General features: G+C 37.4%; 1 protein-coding gene across 8 annotated transcripts in view; it reads left to right on the top strand.

Annotated features, from left to right (window-relative positions):
• PHC3 (polyhomeotic homolog 3) overlaps positions 1 to 24,814 on the top strand; it is a 78,305-nt gene that overhangs the window by 30,902 nt on the left and 22,589 nt on the right. For 4 of the 8 annotated variants that reach the window (XM_075547013.1, XM_075547010.1, XM_075547011.1 and 1 more), the window contains 6 exons: positions 1,756 to 1,854; positions 7,551 to 7,797; positions 11,924 to 12,795; positions 13,083 to 13,130; positions 17,714 to 17,864; positions 21,400 to 21,653. In XM_075547013.1, the coding sequence (XP_075403128.1) occupies positions 1,756 to 1,854; positions 7,551 to 7,797; positions 11,924 to 12,795; positions 13,083 to 13,130; positions 17,714 to 17,864; positions 21,400 to 21,653 (1,671 nt within the window). The remainder of the gene's footprint in view (positions 1 to 1,755; positions 1,855 to 7,550; positions 7,798 to 11,923; positions 12,796 to 13,082; positions 13,131 to 17,713; positions 17,865 to 21,399; positions 21,654 to 24,814) is intronic. The other 4 variants (XM_075547015.1, XM_075547012.1, XM_075547014.1 and 1 more) reach the window with 3 other exon arrangements.

Below are 24,814 nucleotides of genomic sequence, written 5' to 3'. Positions count from 1 at the left end.
GTCTCAAATAGAAATTTTTAGCATTGGGAAGCTGTCAGAGGTTTTTAAATATTGGAGTGATTTATAAAAATAATCAAATTTCCTCAATGTAAAACTGTTTTTTCCATCTTTTAACATCTCTGAAATTAGGATGCATTTTAGTATGGTATCTTACAGCTATAATTGGTACTTACAGTGATAACATAAAATTATTGTATGCCTTTTACAATCTAGAGTTGATAAAATGATAATTACAAATATTAAAATTTTTGTTAATTATAAATTAAAATTTATATCCTGAGATCTTCTGAAATCTGAATTGAATATCCTGATAAGAAGTCATCAGATACTTTTTAACTGGTTATTTCTCCCATCTCAACTCTGCAAGATTAATTTGTGTTTTCACTTTGATCGTAGATTAATATGTGTGAATTTGATTATTTGTATTTATGTACCTACTGCTCTTCTAACTTGCCTTCTTAAGTTTATTTGATATGTTCACAAAAAAAGACAAAATTGGCCCTGTTATATATTTATTTTCTTTTTTGAGTAGTCAACCTGAACGTATATCTAGATCTCCAGCTTTCTGTGTAAAATTACAAAGAAGGTTTCTAATTATACTTCCAGCAAGAGATAGTGACATGGCCTCCCTTGTAGTTAGAGGCTATTGAGTGCACATTACCACATTTCTAGTCTCTGCATGCACCCTCTCCCCTTGGCAATTATTTAACCAGTAATGTGCTTTAACTAGGTCAAACTATTTAAAATCTTGTTATTTGACTATCTTTTTAAAATCTTTGAAGCAGGCAGTTTAATGTGACTCAAACGAAATAGACTGTCTTAATAAAATTTGAGGTTTAGAGCTTTCAAGTAGTTTGTCATGAAAATTGCATTTTTGTGAAAATTGTCCTTGGCTGCTGAATTTATGTAAGTCTAGTAACTAAACAACTGAAGTTTAAAAATATCCCATAGTTGGTCATTTTCATTTGAATAGTAGTAGGGTGAGTGTTAATAGAACTTTGAAACAGTTGCCATAATTTACAAAGTTAAATACTATCTTCTCTGAGTGGATTTGCACTACCTTAAAAATCAGTGACATTCAATTTCAGTATTGAAAACATTTGAGAAAAGATAGTGATGAATAAATAGTTTTTCTGTTTTTTGATGTGAAGATTTTCACAGATGGTTTTGATGCTGAATTTGGACATGTGTGATGTTTGCGTTCTTTGCAAGTAGTTTTAAAATCAAGAGTTACCTAGGTTTGTCTTATTGGTGTAGCTGAGCGAAAGACCGTGATGTCATTTGGGTATAGTTTTCCTCTGTGGCAAGGAGGGTTTAAAAGACTTGTTGGTGCTTCTTTTCATGTTTCTCACAGAAGTGTAATTTGTGTCCAAGAATAGTAACTGGTGGTCTTTCAGACTTCCCACTGAAGGAACCCTGCTGCAGTTGTGAACTGGGAAAGGTTTAAGTATAGTAGTTTTAGTTGGGAAAACTATGGTCTGAGGATTTTGCATGACCAAACCATACTTTCTCTTTTGAGTACTGATTTATTTCTCTACACATTAGAAGCACAAGCTATTTCAAATATGTTCATGAGAATTTTAGTTCTCGAATATTAGTAACCTTTCTTTGTCCTGTAAAAACCTTTTGCTTAGAAGATGATTCTAAACTGCACTGTCTCTCTGTCACAGATTTCAGTCTTTCTTGCCTGCTATACATTGTGTGTGGGACATGTTCTTTTGTCTTAGGGTATTTTTTGGTTTTCTGTCTGTACAGCTGATTTTCACACCCGCTACCACTGTGGCTGCTGTACAGTCTGACATTCCTGTTGTCTCGTCGTCATCGTCATCTTCCTGTCAGTCTGCAGCGACTCAGGTGAGCTTGTCTAGCTTCATAATGTGGTGCTGGAGGTCTGGATCTTAGGCTAAAGACAAACAAGCACTTGGTTCAGTGCTCTGTGCTTGCATCTCTGGTGGAAATTTAATTAACCCATGAGAACTTGAAGAAAGTGCTTTCTGTTTGATAGAAACAACATCATTTGACATGGATATCGATCTAGGTTATTTGACAGGACTGACGGTTAGTGAAGACTCTGCAAATGATGTTCAGTATTTAGTTTTATAGGGAGGCAGAATTATTTCTCTGATGTGAGATGCGTTCTTTGTGTTGATTGCTTTGTATTCAGTTATACTATAACTTCAAGTTGATTTTAATTTTTAAAATGAATTAAATTTAATAATTTTAAATTTTAAAAATTGAGTGGAATACTACCTTGCTTGGGTGTATGGAAAACTGAATTTTAACTCTCTCCTCACCCCCTTTACAAAGTAAAGTAGAAGTAGAATGTAGACCTAAAGGTAAAAGCCAAAACTAAAATGTCTACATGGAAACATAGAATATCTTTGTGGCTTTAGGGGAGGCACGATCTCTTAACTTTTAGGGTCATTTGAAGGATGGTTAGTATGTCTGCTTAGTGTCTAGAACATAGACACTAAATTAATTATTTTTTGCAGAAAGGGCAGGCAAAAGGAAGTCATTAAAATACAGTCCTTACAAACTTAAGCATTGCGGTAAAGCTGAACTGAGTTCCACTTCTGATTTCAGGAGCAGTAATTGTCACTGACGAGGCCATGGTTTAGCACAGTGTGTCAGGGCCCTGGATCCAGGTTCTAGGTCTAAGTGCTTGCTCTACCACTTAGTACTTACTTAGCACTTACACTTAGTACTCCTCAACCTTTTGCCTTATGTGTTAGTCTGAGTACTTAAGAAACTCATATATATAAGAGAGAGTTTTATATAAAGGTTAAGTACACATCAAGAAAACATCCCAACCCAGTGCTGCCCAAGCCCACAAGTCAACATTAACCCATATGTCCAACACGAGTCCACAAAGTCCTCCTCCATCTCACAAAACACACGCAACGATGCCAACTGCAGGAGGAAAGCCAAGTCAGTGAATATGTAAGCATCCCAGCGCTGGCAGGGGTCTCTACACGCCTGCTCCATCACCCAGGGCTGCATCGGGGTAGGTCCATGTGGCTTTTCCTCAGGGATGTCTTGCAGGAAGTGAGACTTGCCAGCTGAAGCAGGGATCTGGCTTATGAAGCTGCACTCTGGTCCGACCATCAGAAAGCAAGAGACCCGAGAACTAGAAAGGCGAGGCTCACTGAGCCATTTATCCCTCCGCCCTTCAATTAACCCCACTTGTGTTTATCGGACAGGTTGGCACAATAAACTACCTCACTGTAGTTCCAGATAGAACTGGCATATGGCTAGATCTCTTTATAAGTCTCCAAACAGTTATAATATAGGATTAATTAGTGCTTACTTCACAGGGTTGTTATCAGGATTAAACATATTAATAACTATAAAGCAGAACAGTATCTGATGCTCAATAAATTTTAGCTGTTACTACAATTAATCCTGTTTAGCCTCATTTTCTTCACTGAAAATCAGAAGTGATAGTTCAGAGCTATGAAAAGGAATCATAACATATTTAGAATAGTGCCTGTCACAAAATGAGATAGCACATGTGACTGATTATTATTTTTGCTCCACAGTGGTAGAGCTGAGTCACAAATTTTAGTTCTTAGTTTTCAAATAGCTAACAGTGAACAGAGAAAAACACAACCATTTACGGTATTTCTGGTTCCCAGGGTGCAACTGCTTAGAGAATCACAATTCAGGAGCACATTTTATCTTGTGAACTATCATGTAGCCTTTAAACAGCATCTCTGCTCTGTGTCTCCTCAGTATCTCTTCAGGAGCCAAGTGTGTGGCTCTGTCATGGGGTGATGTAATTCATGGATGAACTTGTGAGGAACTAGGGTGAATAGACTGACCTTTAGGCATTTCTCTCTGAAGGGTTTTTGTTTTTTTCGCCTGTGGTTTGTCAGTGAGGGAGGCTTGCATCCTCAAGGTCATAAAGGGCTGTTGGTCTTGAAAATGTCCTGTTCTATTTTGTTGACTTTAAAAAAATAATAGTTGCAGCTTAAAACATTTTTGTTTATAATAAACACCACATTTAAAGTTTTGTTTGAATAATTGTTGATCTTCTGATATCATCCTACTAGTTTATTTTTTCTCAGTTTTAAACATTACTTACAGTATATTGTCAAAAAATGAGAAATTTGGAATAACTCACTTTAAGTTCTGCCCCTTCCTCCACCCTGCAAGTAAATCTGATTTTCAGAAAGATATCAGTACAAAGAATGAGTATGTTTGTAGAGGCGTAAGAAATCCTACCAGGCTGTCTCGCAAATACGGTTTGAGTTGAAGGGAAAAAAGTGTTTGCTGGAGTTGGAGACGAGAAGTCAGCTTTGCTGCCACTGGTGCCGTATTAGCTCCTGCAGTTTCTCTGCAAAGAGAGGCTTTACGACACACCACACGGGATTTGTTAGTCTGAAGTCAAGTAACTGTTATGAGAACGTTTTGGTGGGGAAATTGCCAAAGGCTACTAGGTGTGAAATTAGCAAAAATTATCAAATCACCTTTTTTGTAGACTTACAAAAGCTAGACAGTTTATATTATTCCATTATGGGGAAGATTCTGAAATGCTAGTACATGAAAGTTGGACATTTGAGTACCTTAATATTCTTTATCTTAGAAAGGTGGGGTTCTCTCTCCTCAAAAGTGAAATTTTGTCAAGGAGAACGGAATATGTGATCTCTGTGTTAGCAACTAAATTACCTTTGTAGTATACTTAAGCAGTACAGTTGACATGTTTGAAATTTGTTATGTATAAGCCAGAATACCTTTAGATATTGCAGCCCTACTTTAAAATGCATATATAAGTAATACTCATAGAATATATTTTGTTATGTACCACAAGGGGACGTAAAAAAATTTGGAAAAATTCTATTGTTTTCTTTTGACTTAACAGATTTTAGTTAAAGCTTAATTTACTCCTGATCCATAAGTTTTTGCTTCTTCAGTTTTTGGGGGGAGATCTCTTTCTTCTGTATAACCTCTTCTTCTGTTTAGGAGCAGTTTGTTCCTCTTCAGTCAGGATCATTTTGATGTGGCAGGGGAAGGTCAGGCATGGGTTGATCCAACTATGAGCTCTGTAAGTCCAGGGACGCATCTTGGGGGCTTTGTTCACCTGGATGTGCTCAATGGCCAGAGAATCCACATTGAAACCCTTCAGCATGACTCTGCATTTTAAGCATGTGCAATAAGCATTCACCACTTTTTGGCCCACCGACCCTGGTTCCAACCCCACTGTTTGGCCTGGGCACACGTACCAGCTCCACCGTTGGGCACACACTGTCTCTGCAAAGTGATGACTTTCACTTATTTCAAATCTTTGGTGGCTTTCCGGATGTGCAAACCCTTGATGACCTGGGCAGTTTCACAGATGTTCTTAAAGTGGACCCAGAGCTTTGACCCTCGTGATTTGCATGATGCTGTGGGTTTTCTGGGTCAAGTGAGAGCGAACCACTTTAGCAGATCACCTCAGGCAGCTCTGGGAAGAGGATGAGCAGTCCCTCTGGGGAGAATTCATGGTACTCTTTTTAGTTAAAAATTCTCACAAACTTTTATGAATATACTTTTGATTTGAAGATAAATGTCCAGGTTTTTAAGTAGTTCAGATATTCTTCAGTCTCTGGTTGTCACTATTATGGTGGTCTGCTTTATAGATAATTTGTGTGTCAAATATTAAGTTTTATGTTATCTTCTTTTTGTTTGCTGGAAGATTTTAATGTACCTCCAGAGTTGTGTGGTAAATTGAGATAAATGATAAATGATGTATCTTAATGTTTCCTTCATAAAATCATAGATATAATTAAATAGCTACCCAACCCATGGCCCCAAATAGTAAAAGTCATGTAATGTATAACCAGAATCAGACATAGGCGAATCCCACAGAGCCGTGGAGCTTTCTGCATGTCTACAGCACTGCAGCACTGTGAATGCCAGAAGGGAGGGCCTGCCCACTGGGGACTCAGTGTTAAGAGTGACATGCATTCATGATTTGAAAATAGACATGTGTCAGTGCCATAGGCTACTGTGGTTCAAATTGTGTGGGAAAAACAAACTCGAGAGGAGGGAAACTGTATCTTTAACTAGGGACTCTGGGAAGGTTTCTTAGGGAAGGAGTGGGATTTTAGCCAAGCATGGATTGGGTTTCAGGAGACAGCTTTGAAGAAGAAAGGTGTCTTAGTTAGCGTAGAAGATTTGCGCAGAGGTGTCCATGAAGGAAGATGAGCTGTGAGTAACAGGCTGGCTGGAACGTGCGTGTTGTGCACTGGAGTGGTGGAAAGTTAACGCCTCACAGTGATTTGGACCTAGCTTGTGAGGGCCTTGAGTGGCAATTGACTATTCTAGGTTTCATTATGTTTTATTTTTGTAGTAAAGGTTACATTGCTACAAAAACTTTGAGAAAAATCAGAGAAGATACTCCCTGTGTATATTTTAGAATGGAACTGGACACTTAGTCATGGTCGTCGTCGTTGTAGCAGTAACAGTAGCTGCTATTGGCTGAGAACTGCATCTGGCACTGGGAAAGTGAAGGTGGTGTGTCACTTCGAGCCCCAGTAATGAAGCAGTTATAGACAGAACTCTCATGAAGTGGGAGAACATTAATTAAGCAGCAGTATAGTTTTGTTTGTTACCTTAGACTCTCTTTTACTTCCTTTTCTAACCAGCACCAGGCTAACAAAAATGTATTTGGTTCATTTATTCTCCCTCCAAACCAAATCCATTGTCATTGCTCACTGTGCCCCACAGGAGAGAGTCGACCTGCTCTGTGAATCTCTCCACGCAGGCGATAGTCGCCTTTCTCTTGCAGGGTGGATGCTGGGCTCACACAGCTGATCTTTTTTAGTTAGCAGCTGAGTACTTTAGGGCTGCCCTATCAAGAGCTCTTTTGCATTCATTCCAACTAGAAAGCCAAGGAGTTATTGGAGAAGCATTTTCTGCTTTGCTGCATAGGAATGTTATAAATCTCAGGTGAGAGTCATTGGCATGGTCCTTGCTGTGATCCAAGACTGCCTGTGTGTTTATCATAGTCCTTTCTAAGGTGGAGCTAGAAGGAACCATTACACAAACCCGTTTCAAGACCATGCACAATCTTTGCAGTCCATGAAATACAGTCTTCAGAAGACAAGGGCGTGTTTAATAGCAACAGCAAGATGAAACTGCAAAAAAAATGTCACCATAAATAATTTTCATGATATATAATAACAAGGGATAGGTGATTTGATGAATTCCTTTACTTAAACACCTAGTGTTCCTTTATAATCTGTACAGTTAGGACTGGTACCATTAAAATAAGAGTATGCTGTAATTTCCTCTTATTCACAATTCATTTGCAGAACATATACACACATTCTGTTTTCATTAAACTCTTTAAGACTCTCTTAATGGTTTTGTGAAAAATTCCACTTTAAAATATGGCTACTCAGACTAACCACTCCACTTTTCTGCAGGGTTGATCATATGTATCCAGTGCTTGGAGTTTCATGTCTGTAAAGCAGATGTCAATGTACTGCTGTCGTGACAGTGGTAATGATTGCCACTCTGTTGAAAACCACCTGTCTCTTCCTAATTTTCTGTTATGTGGTTCTTAGGTACAGAATTTGACATTGCGCAGCCAGAAGTTGGGTGTATTATCTAGCTCACAGAATGGTCCACCAAAAAGCGTTGGTCAAACTCAGTCATTGACGGTTTGCCATAACAAAACAACCGTGACCAGTTCTAGGGTCAGCCAACGTGATCCTTCTCCAGAATGTAACAAGAAAGGAGAAAGTTCAAGTCTGGAGTCAAGAAGCACAGCTGTCACCCGAACATCAAGTATTCACCAATTAATAGCACCAGGTGGGATAAACTTTTTTTGCAAATGGTCGCATTATTAATTTTCTTAGTAAGCAGAGAAAAAGAAATAAGATCTTGAGTAAGGATAGTACTTTTAAAGCAGTTTAAAATATGAATTCTGTCAATTATCAAAGTGTAGCTCAGTATTGTTGCTTGTAAAACTTGGAAAAATCCAACAGCTAAAACAAATGAAACAGTAGACATTTGTTTTGGAACTTGACATTTGGTTAACATCTTCAGTATATGCTGGTCTCACATTTGTAAGTAGTAGCATGTTTTATCATAGCAATGAATTATTACAGATTTTTAAAAAGATTTGCCTATAGTTTTAGTCAAATGAAATGAAAAGCTTGTTCAAAACATTATTTCTCATCAGTGGAAAGGATTGGTCACTTTTAAAAAATAAGGGCTATGTGTTCATTTTCCTTGCCAGGTGTGGTGATGGTGGCTTTTCTTATCTCTGATTTCATCTTAGAGAGGAAGATGTCAAGAAATCAGTTAAAACCTTTTTTTTTTTAACTTTTGACTGAGTTAGGTGGGAATTTACATGTCAGATAATCAATTTTGTATCCAACAACTTAAACCTACTTATCAAACCTCCCAGTAGCTTGCTCTGTACCCCCCTTTGTTTTCTCTTCTCCCTCTTGTAGAACACGATCTTCTTCATCCCAGTTAAGACCAGTACTCCTCCCTTTGAAAGTGCATGCCTAGTGGGCTTCGGATTTCACTTGCTCTCTCTTTGACAGTCTACAGATCGCCTTGCCTCATGGTTCTCACATGGGAAATTCTGGAATTGTGCAGGGCAAGCTTCCTTTCTGGTAGTCTTGTCTATTCCTCACAGAATTTCTCAGCGCTGAGATTTCTTTGCTTCTAGTAATAGAGGGAACAATCTGTTTTGTTTTTTCTTTAATAGTGTTATTTGACTGTCTCATTGGTCCTGCTCTCTTTTAGAGCTTGCCAGCAGTCATAATATCTTTAGTCATTCTCATGCTGGACTCTCCTTTAATCTCACGCATACCCTATATTCCTTAGTCTTAATAGATCTGCATGTGTTTTCATACGAGGAGACCTATTCTTTAAAGAGAGCGTGTGCATGTGTGAGTCACTGTGTGTGCATGCCATCTCACATATATGTCATTAAAAAAGAAACCCTCCTTTGAGCCAGCAGTATCAGGTAGGCATCTTCTGTGAGATCTTTATAACTGCTCTACTTTTAAAAAGATTTGCTTCACATTAGTGCAGCCTGCTTGTCTCTACCTACACTTGTTTCCCTTTTCATGTTTCTTCAGTGTGTTAATATTCCCAAGTATTTCAGCATTAACACCTTGCCATGGTTTGATTTGTCTAGTTGAGATCTCTTATTCTGAATGTCTTTAGCATTTCTGGGCCTCCTTGGGGTACTTTTTCTTTCTTTTTTGTGGGGGTGGTGGGGTGGTGGGTGGGACTTGTTCGTTTATAGTTGCTTATGTAACCCTAACTTCTGGGGAGTAAGCTCACTGAGGGTCTGATACTATTGGGCATTTATATGTCAATTATGATTTTAGCACTTTATACTTAACTCTTTTAATGCTTTCTGAGGGCCACATTTTTTGCCTTTGCATCTGTCAGCATTTGTATCTACCTCATACAATTAAAAAAACCCAAAACAAACCTCACCGCCATCTAGCTGATTCCGACTCATAGGTACCGTACCCTCCTCGACAGAGTAGAACTGCTCTGCGGGTGTGTGAGACCGTAACTCTTTATGAGGATAGAAAGGCTCTTTAAAGAGCGCCTTCCTCCAAAGGCTGGTGGTTTCAAAATGCCGAGTTTGCAGCTAGCAGCCCAAGTGACCGATTCACCACTAGGGCTCATTTTCTTACCTATAAGAGGTAGGAGTAAATATTTTGTTTAGGATTATTTTTTCCTTATGAACCACTGATAATTTATAAATCATTATTATTTTGTCATATCTTACACTGTCCGACGTCTACCTTCACCCACTTTTCTGTTGTCCGTCCCCCAGGGAGGAGGTCACATGTAGATCCTTGTAACCGGTTTCCCCTTTCTACCCCACCCTCCCTCCACCCTCTTGGTATCACCACTCTCACCACTGGTCCTGAAGGGATCATCCGCCCTGGATACCCTGTGTTTCCAGTTCCTGTCTGTCTTGTACAGTATTTTCAAAGGTTCTCATAATTGTTCTCTCGTATATACACTGGATAGTTGATTTCTAATGCAAGGTGATTTAATTTATTTGGAAAAACAGCCTCCAAACCAAATCGATTGCCATAAAGTTGATTCCTAATTATAGCAACCTCAGCAGCCTGAATAGTGCTGTTCCGGCGGGTCTCTGTCAGAGCCCAGCAGCCGGTGGATTGAATTGCTGGCCTGTGGTTAGCAGCCCACCTGTCACTCACTATGAATTTATATGGAAAAGAGATTTCATCTATCAGTTATGTTAAAAGATTGCTTACTTCCCAGAGCACAGAAAGAATTTCTATTCTATTGAATAAAATATCATTGTGCTTCAAGAATATGCTAAATTTCAGTGATATCTTTAAAAAAATGAATCAAAATATGCCTATGCTGTTATTCTGGCAAGAAGTCAATTCTCTTATCTGTAAAAGGGGAGTAATTAGGCTGGCATAGTCGTCAGGCATTTTCTGCAGACAAATGAAAGAGATAGGAAAGTCCTTTGTTGAGTTCCTTGGAGGGAAAGCTCTTTATCGAATCCCAAAATTTTATTATTTCACCTTTTCTTGGAATGCTCTCTAATACAGAGTATCTATTTGCACAGTTATAAAGTGCTGACATAAAAATTTCGGTCCTAATTTGAAATATTAGTTAGTCTATGAAAATTATTTTGTTAGACCTAGTTTCCATTTTTTGGCATAGTTAAGGGTATACCTTTTCAATTTTTGAAATACCCGTCTCTTGAGATGTTAATCAGATGTTAATTTCTTTAAAAGAGATAAAAAATTTAAACAATAACAAATACAAAAAAATAATAAATTTGTTGGAAGATTTTTTACTGGGCTACTGTCAAAAATATGGTTGACTAGAAAAATAAATGCAAAGTGTTTTAATCTTTATTTTAACAATCTGAAATTAAGGAAAAAGTTTTTCCTGTCATTAGACCCATTTTTAAACGTGTATGATTTTTACGTGCTGTTTAAATGTACACATTTTAATATTAAGCTGTCATTTTAGGTTTTCTTGTTGTGACCCCAGTGTCCATTATTACATAGATAGGGATGCTTTCACCAGGAGAATCTCCCCTGTGAAAACACAATAAGCACCAGTCTCTGGGAGAGGCAAATGATGGAGTAACTACTTACAACTGGATCATTGCTAATTCTTAACCTTTATTAGCCCTAGTGTGAGTAGCTTTTCTTTGTAGAACACAATATGACCACTTAGATTACTGGAGGATTTTTTTCCCCCTCCAGGAAGGCAGAGGAGTGAGCAGGATCCTTTATTCTTTATGAAGCATATGCTTCTGGTTGCCTCCTTCTATAAGTAAAGCTGGCCCTCTCCTAGAAGTCTCCGCTCTCAGTTACTGCCTTTGTTCACTCACATGCAGGATTTACCCTGTGTCTTTTGCTTAATTCGTTGAATTAAACGTTACACAAAACGTTTGCTAGTTCAGATAATACCAGGCTCACTGTCTCAACTCAAGAGAATTTATTTGGAAAACTTTATAAGCAATTACCGTAATTATTGGTTGGAAGCATGTTGACACATAGATTCAAAAGTATGAGACATTTAGTTTCTGATTTTTACTGTAGCAGTTTTGATTTTAAAATTATCTTAAATATGTCTTATTTGTTCAGTAATACTCTTCTTCCCAAAGAAACATCTTGAGTGGATAAACTTTACCAAAAATTAATTCTGTTATCTTAGAGACTTATAAAATTTAATTGGAATAATTATGTGCAGATTCAGATTTGTGAATTGTTTCATGAGATTTTCTTTTGCACTTTATAACAATGCAGCTTGATTCTTCAAATTACTCTTGTGTGGAAGACTTGCAATAGATTTATGATGATGGTGATGATCACCTTTTGATGTGAAAACTTTCCTCTTTTAGATTTATTTTTAATGTCTGATTTTTTGAAATACTAATTTTTATTTTTTTCCCTCACAGCATCATATTCTCCAATTCAACCTCATTCTCTAATAAGACATCAACAAATTCCCCTTCACTCACCACCTCCCAAGGTTTCTCACCATCAGCTGATATTACAACAGCAGCAACAGCAAATTCAGCCAATCACACTTCAAAATCCAACTCAAGACCCACCCCCATCCCAACACTGTCTACCACTCCAAAACCACGGCCTTCCCCCCGCCCCCAGTAATGCCCAGTCACAACATTGTTCTCCAATTCAGAGTCACCCCCCTCCTTTAACAATGTCTCCTAGCCCGTCACAGTCGGCACAGCAGTCTGTAGTGGTGTCTCCTCCACCACCTCACTCACCAAGTCAGTCTCCTACCATAATTATCCATCCACAAGCACTTATTCAGCCACACCCACTCGTCTCATCAGCTCTCCAGCCAGGGCCAAACTTGCAACAGTCCACTGCCAGTCAGGTGCAGCCGACATCACAGCTGAATCTTCCATCCCATCTTCCACTCCCGGCTTCCCCAGTCGTACACATTGGCCCAGTTCAGCAGTCTGCCTTGGTGTCCCCAGGCCAGCAGATTGTCTCTCCAACATCACACCAGCAATATTCAACCCTGCAGTCCTCTCCAATCCCAATTGCGACCCCTCCACAGATGTCAGCATCTCCTCCAGCTCAGATTCCACCACTGCCCTTGCAGTCTATGCAGTCTTTACAAGTGCAGCCTGAAATTCTGTCCCAGGGCCAGGTTTTGATGCAGAATGCCTTGGTGTCAGAAGAGGAGCTTCCAGCTGCAGAAGCTTTGGTCCAGTTGCCATTTCAGACTCTTCCTCCTCCTCAAACTGTTGCGGTAAACCTACAAGTACAACCACCAGCACCTGTTGATCCACCAGTGGTAAGCCCTCGGAAGCTCTTTGCCTTTCTTGCTGAACTGAAAGACTGTTCTTTCTTCTGTTAGATCACTAGATCAAGTGCCTATGAATTTAAAAAGTTTCAAATCTTCAGATGCCAGTGTCTGACAAACATGCTGTATGGGAAAAAAAGAAATGCCATTGTTTGTTAAAGTGTGGTTGCATGCTTGATAATTTGTGGTTTGGTGGTTATTAAAGACCCTCGTTAATTTTATTACTATTTAAACAAATCCATCTGCTATCTTTACAGAGTTGATTTTTTTTCCCCAAGGGAATGCATTTGAACCAGTGTCATCTGCACAAAGTTTTTTCTCTTAAGGTGATTATCCTTCATAGATCCCTTCTGTTGGCTTGTATGTTCTTAAATTTATAGTTTCTGTAGCTAACCTTTCGCTTGTATGCAATCTGAAATTCTGGGCCTTAAGGGGCATTTCTTTCAAGGTGGAGGTATAGTAGTATGGTGTATTTTATTGGTAAAATTGTGTTTCGTTATTAAAATTTTGTAAGGAACATTCTAGGAAAGAGTTCAACTTTGCAAAAACACAGTAAGTGTAGACCCCTTTTTACAAGTGTCAAACTTCTAATTTTTTCATTTCTAAAGGAAAACCTATACTTAAAATATTTCTGATTTAAAAAGCTCAAAAATTCAATGGCTAAATTTAATGCAAAGGATTTAAGGATCCATTAGTAAAAATGTTGGTAATTGAGATGATTGTAAAATTTATCAGAATAAGTCTCTAAAGCCATGCATCTTGAGAAATTTGTGCTTTACACATTCCCTGAAGGATTTGTTAAATTATAAAATATTTCCAATGAAAACAGAAATAAAGCTTGTAAATATTTTTCAGAATGATCAAATTTGTCATGAATTTGTAACTGAGGAAAAGAATCGTCTTTAAGGAAGGAGAAGGAGGTATTGTATCAAATCCTATTGGAAGACATTTACCTCTTAAAAGTTAAAAACCATTAGCTCATAAAGAGAGGAGTTTTAAAGTTTGTTCCCTAATGGGAAAGGTTCCTGCTCTCAGTTTGAAAACATAGATTTTTCATTCTTATCATTCTACTGATCTATTTAATAGATGTAAAGAGATTGAATTCCACTTCCCATTCAGTTCTGTTAAAAAAAAGAACTTATAAACAACAGTGGCAATGCAGAAATATTTGTCATTTCATCCTGTCTATATATTTACTTTCAAAGAGTTTTTGATAAGAGTTGTATGAACCCCCAATAAAATGATTTTTTTAAAAAGAGTTTTTGAAACATTTACAGTGGATATTATACCAAAAACATGGCCTGAAGAAGTTTATAGTACCTTTAAATAAAATATAATTTAATTTTCTCATTTTCTAGTGTAGTGATTTGACTAGCTAAAAATGAAATATCTCTCTACTGCTTATCTATTTCTGATTGTTTTGACTAGGGGAACACTGGGGGAAAGCTATTTAGAATGGGAATATCTCAAATATTATGACATTTAAAACTAATTAAATCGAACCTTTTAAATGGAAATATTTAATGTCCATTTTTGTTGTTTCCCACTGTCTTTTTTTAAATAAAAAATTAATGTTATCCCACTTTGAATTTTTTGGTGAAAATAATAATCACTGCTCATTAGACTTGCTGCAGATATTCTCATGCTATCTTTAGATTCCCTGACTTTCCTAGCTTTGCATATTACATTGCCGTATCCTTGCTTTATTGTCTTAAGAGATGTGACATTTCAGAAGGTAAGGGGGAATTTTCATTGGCATTTGACTGTGCTAAGTAGTACTATGTGATGAGGTAGCTAGACAATACAGAATAAGCAAATGTTATGCAGTTTATTTAGGAAAGGGAGACAGATGGACCTAATGTATTGAGACAAGTTTGATAGGCTTTGCTATCTTGAAAATAGTTATGAGCTAAACAAATTGTTCTTGTGAGCAAATTCTCCTTTTGTCTCTTTGTTCAATACGTTAGTTGTTGTGTTTAGACTTTTTTTTTCTTTTAATGCTGATGGCGCCAGATGTCTCTGATGGATTTTATTTGCCTTTTTCTCATTCTTTTAATCAGTAACTAATTTTACTTTAACTTGGGAAATTTAGAAAAAAAATATGAACATTCAGGCTTGTGACTTTTTAAAGGATGAAAAGTATTCAAACATTCTTTCATATTATTTAATTCTTTTAACAATTTTTAAACATATTCTTGAACAAATTCCTTACTTTAAAATACATTATTTGTGCTATGATTTTCAATTTTCAAATACTCTTTTGGTATTTAAAAATATATATCGGAATTGTATGCATGATCAAACTTTGAATCTTTAAAAGGTCCTCTAGCAGATATTTTAACAACAAGTGACATTATGATTGAGGAGTTTAAGTATTTTAGGAACAGGTAATGATTTCAAAAAGACAGTATCTCATAAAGAAATGCTATGTAGCTTGGTTGACAGAATCAGACTTGCCTAATTACATCCAAATCAACATCCTGCTCACTCTTGGTCAGACTGAGCCAACTCAATAAATGGCTCACAACGACAGCAAATGCCCCTCCCTAGAAGGTCTTTTCACTCTTTAATCTCAAAGACACTTTTTGGGGGAGGGTGACTTGGCCCCTTTTAGATATCATCATCATCATCATCAAAACCAAGCTCACTGCCATCGAGTCCATGCTAACTCATAGCAACCCCTGTGAGTTTCCACATCTGTAACTGTTTAGGAGGAGTGTGTGTAAGTCTGGGTAGACTAGAGAAACGAATTCATAAACATGCATATGTATATAAGGGAGAGGTTTATATACAAGAGGAGTTGAACATTGAGAAAACATCCCAACCCAGTCCAGTCCAAGGCCATAAGTCTGATACTAGCCCATATGTCCGATACCACTCTGTAAAGTCCTCTTCCGACTCATGAAACACATGCAATGATGCCAAATGCAGGACGATCACAAGCCAGTGGATAGAAAGTCTTTGGGTCCAGTAGCCTTGTAAGCATCTCAGCGCTGTCAAGGGTGTCTTCGAGGCTTCTCGGGCTTCTGAGGTCTGGTTGCGTCCATGTTGATTGTCTTCTGCAATGTCTCCCAGGGAGTGGCAGAGAGGGAGGTGTCTTCCACCTCCAAGGAGGAAGTACCAGATTTCCCAGAATTCTCAGGAGAAGGTCATGCCCACAGAAGCCCCATTGGCTAACTCCAGATTGACAGCCTAGACACTCCACCCCTACACTCCGAATCCTTAAATTGACACCAGATTAGGTGACTGCCAGAGTAGAAAGCCCAGTCTTTCTCCTGCGGAGCTGTGATGATTTTCAAACTGCTGACCATGAGGATCGCAGCCCAATGTGCACCATCTACACTCCCAGAGCTCCTTCATGAACAGATAGTGGCCACGATCATTTGGCACAGTAGCATACTGACTACCTTTACTTTTAAGGTTCCAGACAGAGAAGAGGTCTATTTTGGTGAAAAAGGTTCTCAGGTGTAGCATTGTAAACAATAACTTTAAAGGATGTTGCCTCATTAATAGATGTTTTGGATTACAGTTCTAGAGACTGTAGTTGATTAAAAATAATGATCAGTACCAGTAAGATTTGTAAGTCTAGAAAAGGCAACAAAGTATTATTTTATTCTTTCTAGAGCATTGGAAATTTAAAAATGTCTTCCTTTGTTAATATTCCTTTGTAGATGAGACTGTACAGTCCCTTTCATAGCACCTGTTTTAAGAAGTCTTGATTATTTTTATGTTTAATTTTATATACTTCAAATAGTCAAGCTTTTATAGCTTGATTGAAAAATAAAAATTTTAGAAAAACCTCAAAGTTTTCTGTGTGAATGTTAAGAAGTTTTAGTTTCATTACAATTTGTTGGAAATAAAGAAGCTAATAAAAAAACTTGTAAATTTATATAATAAGCTTTGCATCTAAAAGAAAGGAGGTAAACAGTTTTGTAGCTTTGTTCCTAGTCACCTATCATCTTTTATCAGTAATAGTTAAGTACATTTAAAATAATAAAATATACGTGCCAGTCTCTAGAAGTGCACTTTGAGAAATAAGCTGCTTTATAATGAAGCATTAATAATAAGGTCAGATTTTTTGGTTAGGTAACTCCTTCCTAAAGTACCTTTTTATTTCATCTTTGTAATGCAAACTTTATAATTGGATAACAGGGGAGTTAAGTTAAACACTTCAAAGCTTTTCCTTATGAGTACAGAATAATTAAAAAACTGAAAAACAGTTTTCTAAATGGCTTAGGGTGTTTGTGTGGGTGTATATGTAGATTGCATTTCAAGAACCAGGTACTTTAGATACCTGATAGTAACTTGACAGCATCTTGATTAGCATGAAAAGGATGAAAGAGAGGGTCAGGGGTAAAGATAAAGTTATATACCTTTTTTAGGAGGCACTTAGAACATTACTTTTGATAATTTAATTTTGATTACATAATAATATAAAGAAGAAAAACCTGAGTACAGTCCCCAAAACAGTACGCTTTTTGATATATAATGTGTCATTTTATTGATTTACTTAGTGTCCCTATGAAAAATATTAATGTGTATTTTTATTTATGACCATTAGAAATTAACATAAATAATAGTATGATCCCCCAAATAGTTCTTTGAATATACAAAATCAGATTGTATTTTAATTTTCAATATGAAAAAAAATGTTCTGAGTATACCGTCTTTTCAGAAACCTTTGTTCATTTTACCCTAGGTAGTGATCCTCAGCTCACTTTTTGCATAAGATTGCCAAGTCTTCGGGAAAACTTCATTTGGACAGTTTTAGTTCTATTTTCCACTTAGCAGAATAGTCTTTTTTTTTTTTTTAATTGAAAACATTTAGACTTAAAAAAAATTAAGTTAAGAATACTTCCTTAAATGTCTTTTTGGAAACATTTTAAGGCAGTATGGCTTGTCTTCGCAGGTTTATCAAGTAGAAGATGTGTGTGAAGAAGAAATGCCAGAAGAGACAGATGAATGTGTTCGCATGGACAGAACCCCCCCACCACCCACACTGTCCCCAGCAGCTATCACTGTGGGCAGAGAAGATGTTACTGCTGAACATCCTCTGTTAGGTGAGGCAGTTCCTAGCTTTGGGGGGAATATTCTACTCAGTGAATGTTAGTAATGGGAATGTTTTTCTTCACTGTGTGTGTGCGCGCGCTAAAGGGTTTTCCTTTTATTTCTTAAATGTATTTGTTGGTGTTGAAGATATACATAGCAGTACCTACACCGAATCAACATTTCTCCAGTGGACAAATTAGTGCCGTTAATTACTTTCTTCTAGCTGTACAGTTTTCTAACTCTCCTTTGTTGAGTTCTTCCTCCCTCATTAACATCAGCTCACTGCCCCCTTCACTTCCTGTCTAAGCTTTAGGTTGCTGCTATCAGTTTGATCTCATATAGAGTTCTTAAAAGAGCAAAATGCTCAAGGCAGACTTTTTTTACTAGTTGAACTATACTATTTCAGTTTTCTCATGACATGAGGGGATATTTTGTGATTTCTGGTGTAAACATTTCCCCAAGGTAGTAGTTTTGGGTCCATGCCACATTTCATGGCTCCAGGAATAGGGAGTCCAGAAAAGGTGAAATTGTGTTCTGTATTTTCCTCCTCTTGATCAGGAAGGAGTCTTCTATAGAGTCTTGGGTCGAAGTGATGACTGATGGTTGCTGGGCACCGTCCACTTGTTTGGATCCTAAGACAAAGAAGCCAGTGGCTTAAAGAGGCAGTCCATCATGCTCTGCACCCTCCTCTTACTCCTAACTCTCTAGGCCAGCTGACATAAGATCAAGGAGTAGGCCTTGGATGCCCACTTGCAAGCTTTAGCAATCCCAGAAACTATGCAATGGATTAGAGCAGAACGAAACGTGTTATTATGCTGATTAATTGGGATGTTCCATGAAATCATTACCATGAACTCCAAACCAGGGAAACAGATACTATGAGGTGTTTGGTTATACATAATCAACCCTGACAGCTACTCAGTTTTTATAAAAAATATTTCTCTCACATAACTTTGGCCAATCAAATGCTTAAAGGTTTAATCTTATTAGCAATTACAGTAATTGGCTATGTAACCCTTCCCTTAACCAATGTGATTTTCCCATGAGTATTAACCCCTTTTTCCCCCCTCCCCGCTTTCTTCTTAGGAGCAATAGTGATGCAGTGATTAAGTGCTTGGCTGCTCACCAAAAGGTTGGCAGTTTCAGCGGCACTGTGGGAAAGATGCACAGTCTGCTTCAGTGAAGAGTACACGCTGAGACACACTATAGATAGGGTCACAGAGTTAGGTTGGGCTCTAGAAATACATTCTGGTTTTCTTGCCCCCTGGTAACCACTAATAAACATTGGTTACTATACATTGACCTTTTATGTAAGTACAGTCATGTGGTATATGATTTTTGGTGATTAGTTTATTTTGCTCAGCATAATGTCTTGTATCAAGATTTCATTTCTTCTACAGTTGTATGTACCACATTTTGTTCATCCATTCATTTTGTTTTCACTTTCTGATTATTGTGAATAGTACTCTAATGAACACTGATATAAAAGGGGGGAAGTATAAGTATATATATATATATATATATATATATATATATATATACATACACATTTTTTTAAAGGGGAAATCTTTTTTAAAAATCGGTTCCCTACTGAAACTCAGTCCTGCCATCAAGTTGAATCTGACTCTAGACTGTAAATCTGTACAGGAGCAATTAACTTCATCTTTCTCCTGTGGAGTCTGCTGGGTTTGAATCACTGACATGTGGTTATTGGTTCGACACTTCACAGACAGTGCCACCAATGCCCCTTTTTTCTATGAAAGATGGACGTAAGCTACGTTGTTATTGTAGTTCATTGCAACAAAGGGTAGGTTAGAATTCAAGACTCTTTGGATGGCTAACAACTAGTTTTTTAAAGAGTGAATAAGAACTACTTAGGTTAAAAAATGTTAAAATACCAGACAAGTCCAATTGTGTATAATTTTCTAACGAAATATAAACCTGTTGCTGTGGAAGTGATTCTGAATCATTACAATCTTATAGGAGAGAGTAGACCTGCCTGCTTCTCCCCAGTGGTCTAAAGTTCCCTAGGCGGCAAATCTTACGTCGGACAGTGCAGCGCCACTAACAGTGTTGTAGTTTAGCATGGATCTTCAGATGTCCTTTTTGACCATGAATGGATGCCGTTTGTCATTGTCATTGCAGCATAGTAGATACGATTGTCCGACTCAGAGTGGCCAGTACTAATCCATTTCAGCTTACTTACTGCTTAGTATACCGAGTTTTATACATTCCATTTGTTTTTGACAACTCTCGGGCTTCACACAGTTCACGTTCTAATTTTTCATGGGTGTCTACAGCTGTTGTGCTTTCTCCCCCTTAATTTGAGTCATGCCACATCAGCAAATGAAGACTGTAAAAGTCTTACTGCATCCATATAATTATGGTCAATTCTGCTTGGATGAAGAAGACGAAGCCTTCTGGCACAGTGAGTTAAGTGTTGGGCTGCTCAGTGCAGAGTCGGCGATTCAGACCCACCAGCTGCTCTGTGGTAGAAAGAGGGGGGATCTGCGCCTGTAAAGATGTACTCTTGGAAACAAACCTTCAGAAGCAGCTCTGCCCTCCTCCAGTGTCCTTAGGAATTAGAAGTGGCTCCATAGCAGTGAGTTCTGATTTAAGGAGGCAGCACTTCCCTAGTCACATGTTGAGTGCAGTCCAGCCCGAGGGTCTCACCTTTGGGCACTAGCTATATCAGTGTTCCCACTTAAGGGATTCGGTGGCCAGTTTGATAGAATTGTATTGCCAGGTCCTTTTCCCTAGTCTTTCTTAGTCTGGAATTGCTGCTGAAACTTGTCCATTATGGGATCTTTCTGGTGTTTAAATACCAGTGGAAAGCCTCCAGTGCCATGGCAACACAGAAACTACTACAGTATAAACAGACAGACAGATACACTGATGCAAGTAAAATCTTGCTGAAGGTAATTAAAAAATGATCACAGCAGTGCTTCAACAGGGAACCGCCAGACATCCAAGGCAAATTTAGAAGAGGGTATGGATTAGGGCAGCGGTTCTCAACCTGGGGGTTGCGACTCCTTTGGGGGTCGAATGACCCTTTTACAGGTGTTGCCCAATTCATAACAGTAGCAAAATGACAGTGATGAAATAGCAACCAAAATGTTTTTATGGTCGGGGGGTCGGTCACCACCACATCTTTTCATTCTATTTTTCCATGAACTTTTCAAGTCTCCCTCAAATAAACAAAAACAAGTAATTTAATGTTACAAAAACAAGCAACCATTTTAGTAATTATTCTTAAATTGATATTCCAAAAGTTTTCCTTGTCGATAGTTCTTTTTAACTGAGGTCTGAATGAAAACTTTGAACATCAATCCCTCTTCTCTGGTATAGTGGGGTTTGTAGTAGTATGTAACTCTCTAAGAATCTTGGGCAGATTAAAGGAGGCAACAAGTACAAATTTCTTAGAACAGTGTTATAAACAACCAGGTATTATTTTCCATTGAGTTTAGGATACCCCTTTATTCTCTTTTATATTTACCCTGAAAAATGCTAAATATAAAATTTCGAATGACTCTTTTTCCCCCACAGAACAAGTGGAATTACCTGCCGTGGCCTCAGTGAGTGCTTCAGTGATTAAATCCCCATCAGATCCCTCACATGCTTCTGTCCCTCCGCCTCCACTTTTACTTCCAGCGGCCACTACAAGGAACCACAGTGGCACACCTATGCCCAGTAGCATTCCCAGCATGGAAAACAAGCTACCACAGGCGATTGTTAAACCGCAGATCTTGACCCATGTCATTGAAGGCTTTGTGATTCAGGAGGGATTGGAACCATTTCCTGTGAGTAGCCAGCACATTTCTCCTTTAAAAATATTATCCATGTAACCTGGCTTTTGTGTAGTGTCTTAGTCTCTACTAAAAAGCTTATAATTTTATTTATTTAAGGTATAAAAATTTTATCTAGACTATCTTTCTCTTTTCCAAACATATTTATAGGATTTTAGACTACTGTATAAATAAAAAAATATATAAGAACTTTCAGGATACATGGATAACAATTTCAGAAATTTAGAAAATGATAGTTGGAAGCTTACGAACCCAGATAAGTAAGCCTTCCTCTCTTGTTAAAGGGGACTGAAATGACACCTAAAGTGTATGATTTTAAAAGTGGTCTTGTTTACATAATGTGATGTGTGGTGAGAGCTTAAACTGGATTGGAAACAATATTAACTTTCCCATGACCTGGAGAAATAATATGAAGTGGCTTGATAAAGTCCATGGGAATGTTTTTGAACTTTTTGAAGCTTCCTTATTGTACAGCAAAAGCTACCCAACTGTTAGCCTAGAACGAACTAATAGAATTCTCATTGTTCTTAAATCTCAGCCTTCATCAGATTTTTTAAGCACTTTACAGTTCTATCTATAGTCTCATCAGCAACATAAAAACATCAAATGTTTTGAGAATGATGAGGGCAATGAATGTGTACAAATGTGCTTTACACAACTGATGTACGCATGGATTGTGATAGGAGTTGTATGAGCCCCTAATAAAATGATTTTTTAAAAAGTATCTTAGAATAAGGAAAGGGAGCAACACAACTATACTTCTTAGGGTTAGAAAACTTTTATAAGTTCATAAAACTTTTTGAAGAATCAACTGAAAAAAAGTCTTCTAAGAAAATGTTGAACAAAGTACTAATGTGTTGTTGTTGAAGAGGACAGTTGTATTGTGATACTTTCTTCCATTGTGATTAAAGTTCACTTTAAAAAATAAACCCTCTCTCATTTTCCCCTTTTCCAACCTGTCACTTATGTGGAACATACTTTCATATGGTCAGTAAAATACATAAATTCAAAAAAACCCAAAACAAAACATAGAATTGTACAGCCACTATGGAAATCAATATAACAGTTCTTTAAACAAATGCAAATACAAGCACCCTATGATCCAGCAATCTCTCTACTGGGTGTATACCCTAAAGAAATTCAGAATAGAACACAAACAGACATGTGTACATTTATATTTATTGCAGCATTTTCCACACGTGCAAAAGCATGGAAACAACCCAAAACTCCCAACTCTTGAGGAACAGATAAGGAAGCTCTGGTACATTTATTTTATTATGGAATTTCATGCATGATTGAAAAACAATGATAAACTCTTAAACACTGCAGGAAATGGACAAAACTAGAGAACATTATGCTTAGCACACTCAGTCAGTCTCGCAAAGATAAATATTTAATAACACCATTATTGTAAGGAAGACAAGGAGATAGGTGGTCTGTACACCAAGAGACAAGACTTTGATGACCCTGAGGAGGCCAGGGACATTGTGGGGAACAGGGCAAGGGGAGGGGTACAGAGATGAGGACATAATAATAATAATAAGCACTTTAAAATGTTCAACTCAAAGTGGAAATGTTGTATCTACTATTAAAAGTGTTGTGAAAATAAAAATAATTTATAATCTATCAAGGGGTCACGAGGTTGGGGGGGATAAAGAGGAACTGATGCCAAGGGCTCAATAGAAACTATATCTACGAAAGAATGATGGCACCATATATACAAATATGCCTGATACAATTGATGAGTGGATTATAATAAGAGTTGTAAGAACCCCAATTAAATGATCTTTTAATTAAAATAAATAAATAAAAGTGTTGTGATTTGAGACTAGCATTAAATGATCTATATGATATTTGGAGATGAACAGTTTCCCTTAGAAGATAAAAGAAAAATTTTAGAAAGTGGAAAAATAAAACTGAAATAGACTTGGAGTCTTTAGTGACAAACAAGTTCATCTCAAATCCAAAAGAAAATAAGTCTAAGAGAATTAGACAAATAATTAATTTGCAGACCGTTGGGTCCCTTGACTCTTAGGTTCATGGGTACAAAACTATTTTGCATTGTGGTGATTGGTTTACTTGCATTTGTGTTGCTGGTTGTGGGACTCTTGGATCTCCTATAAGATAAATGAGAAAGGCACACGGAGGGTTTTGTGTGGCATCATCACAATGCAGTTGCTCATTCTTGGATAGCAAGCGCTGTCCTGGGAGAATTCAATTGGGAAACCTTATCCCATCAGCCCTGACCTTGCCCCTTGGGAATTTTTGTTCTCCAAACTCTAAAAATATTTAAAAGGAACTTGGTTTAAATTCCTCAAGGATGCCAACCCTACCGTTTAGACATGGCATCAAAGAGCATAGACCTCTTGAAGGAAGGGCTAGAGGGCTGGAAGTATCCTGAACATAGTGAATATTCTCTGTTATCGGTTTTACTCTGAGGATTTTATCTATAAAATGTATTCCTCTGTTGGAGAAAACCAAACGTCCCTGTTCCTTTAAAAGCCTTTCAAGGGACCTGACAGTGTTGCATTCTGAGTTATCCGAGACTCCAAATGAATCATTCCTTTGTGGAGGCTATCCTTGCAAGTGAAAGTCCTTGAGCTTGAAGAAATAAAATAAAGATTGGTTTTCAGAAAACATAAAACTCATTGAGAACACAGGCTGATTAAAGCTTTATTGCTCTTATTTATGTTGTACTCATATGGAGAGAAACAAAAGTTTTTGAAGGAAAATAATTGATCAAGCAGTTCTTTGAGAGAGGAACTTCTTAATTAAATTGTATTCTTAAAGGTTAAAAAAAAAATTTAAAAAAAACCTCCCTCCTACATATTCTGGTGTTTGTTGCCTTTGTTTTTAGTGGTGGGCTTAGCTACTGAGATATTCACAGTGTAGAGTAACTGGATTAGTATTCATTTTGGCCATTACTAAAATTTAAGACTTTTTTCCTAACTACTTACTTGGACTAGAACCCTAAATTCCACTTGACTAAGACTTTGCTGGTGTCCTGAGAAAAAGCACTTGTATCCAAATTGCCTAACGTTTCCTCAAGGAATAACCCCTTTAATGAATGGCTCTGATTAGCGAAACAAGTAAATTGTCATAGATAACATGCCCTTTAAGAGGGTTTATAAAATAAGTTATTTCCTAATGTATTT

This window comes from Tenrec ecaudatus, chromosome 4 (genome assembly GCF_050624435.1).
Source record: "Tenrec ecaudatus isolate mTenEca1 chromosome 4, mTenEca1.hap1, whole genome shotgun sequence".
Taxonomy (NCBI): Eukaryota; Metazoa; Chordata; class Mammalia; order Afrosoricida; family Tenrecidae; genus Tenrec; species Tenrec ecaudatus.
The sequence above is the reverse complement of the archived record's forward strand: the minus strand, read 5'-3'. Positions and strand labels throughout refer to the sequence as shown.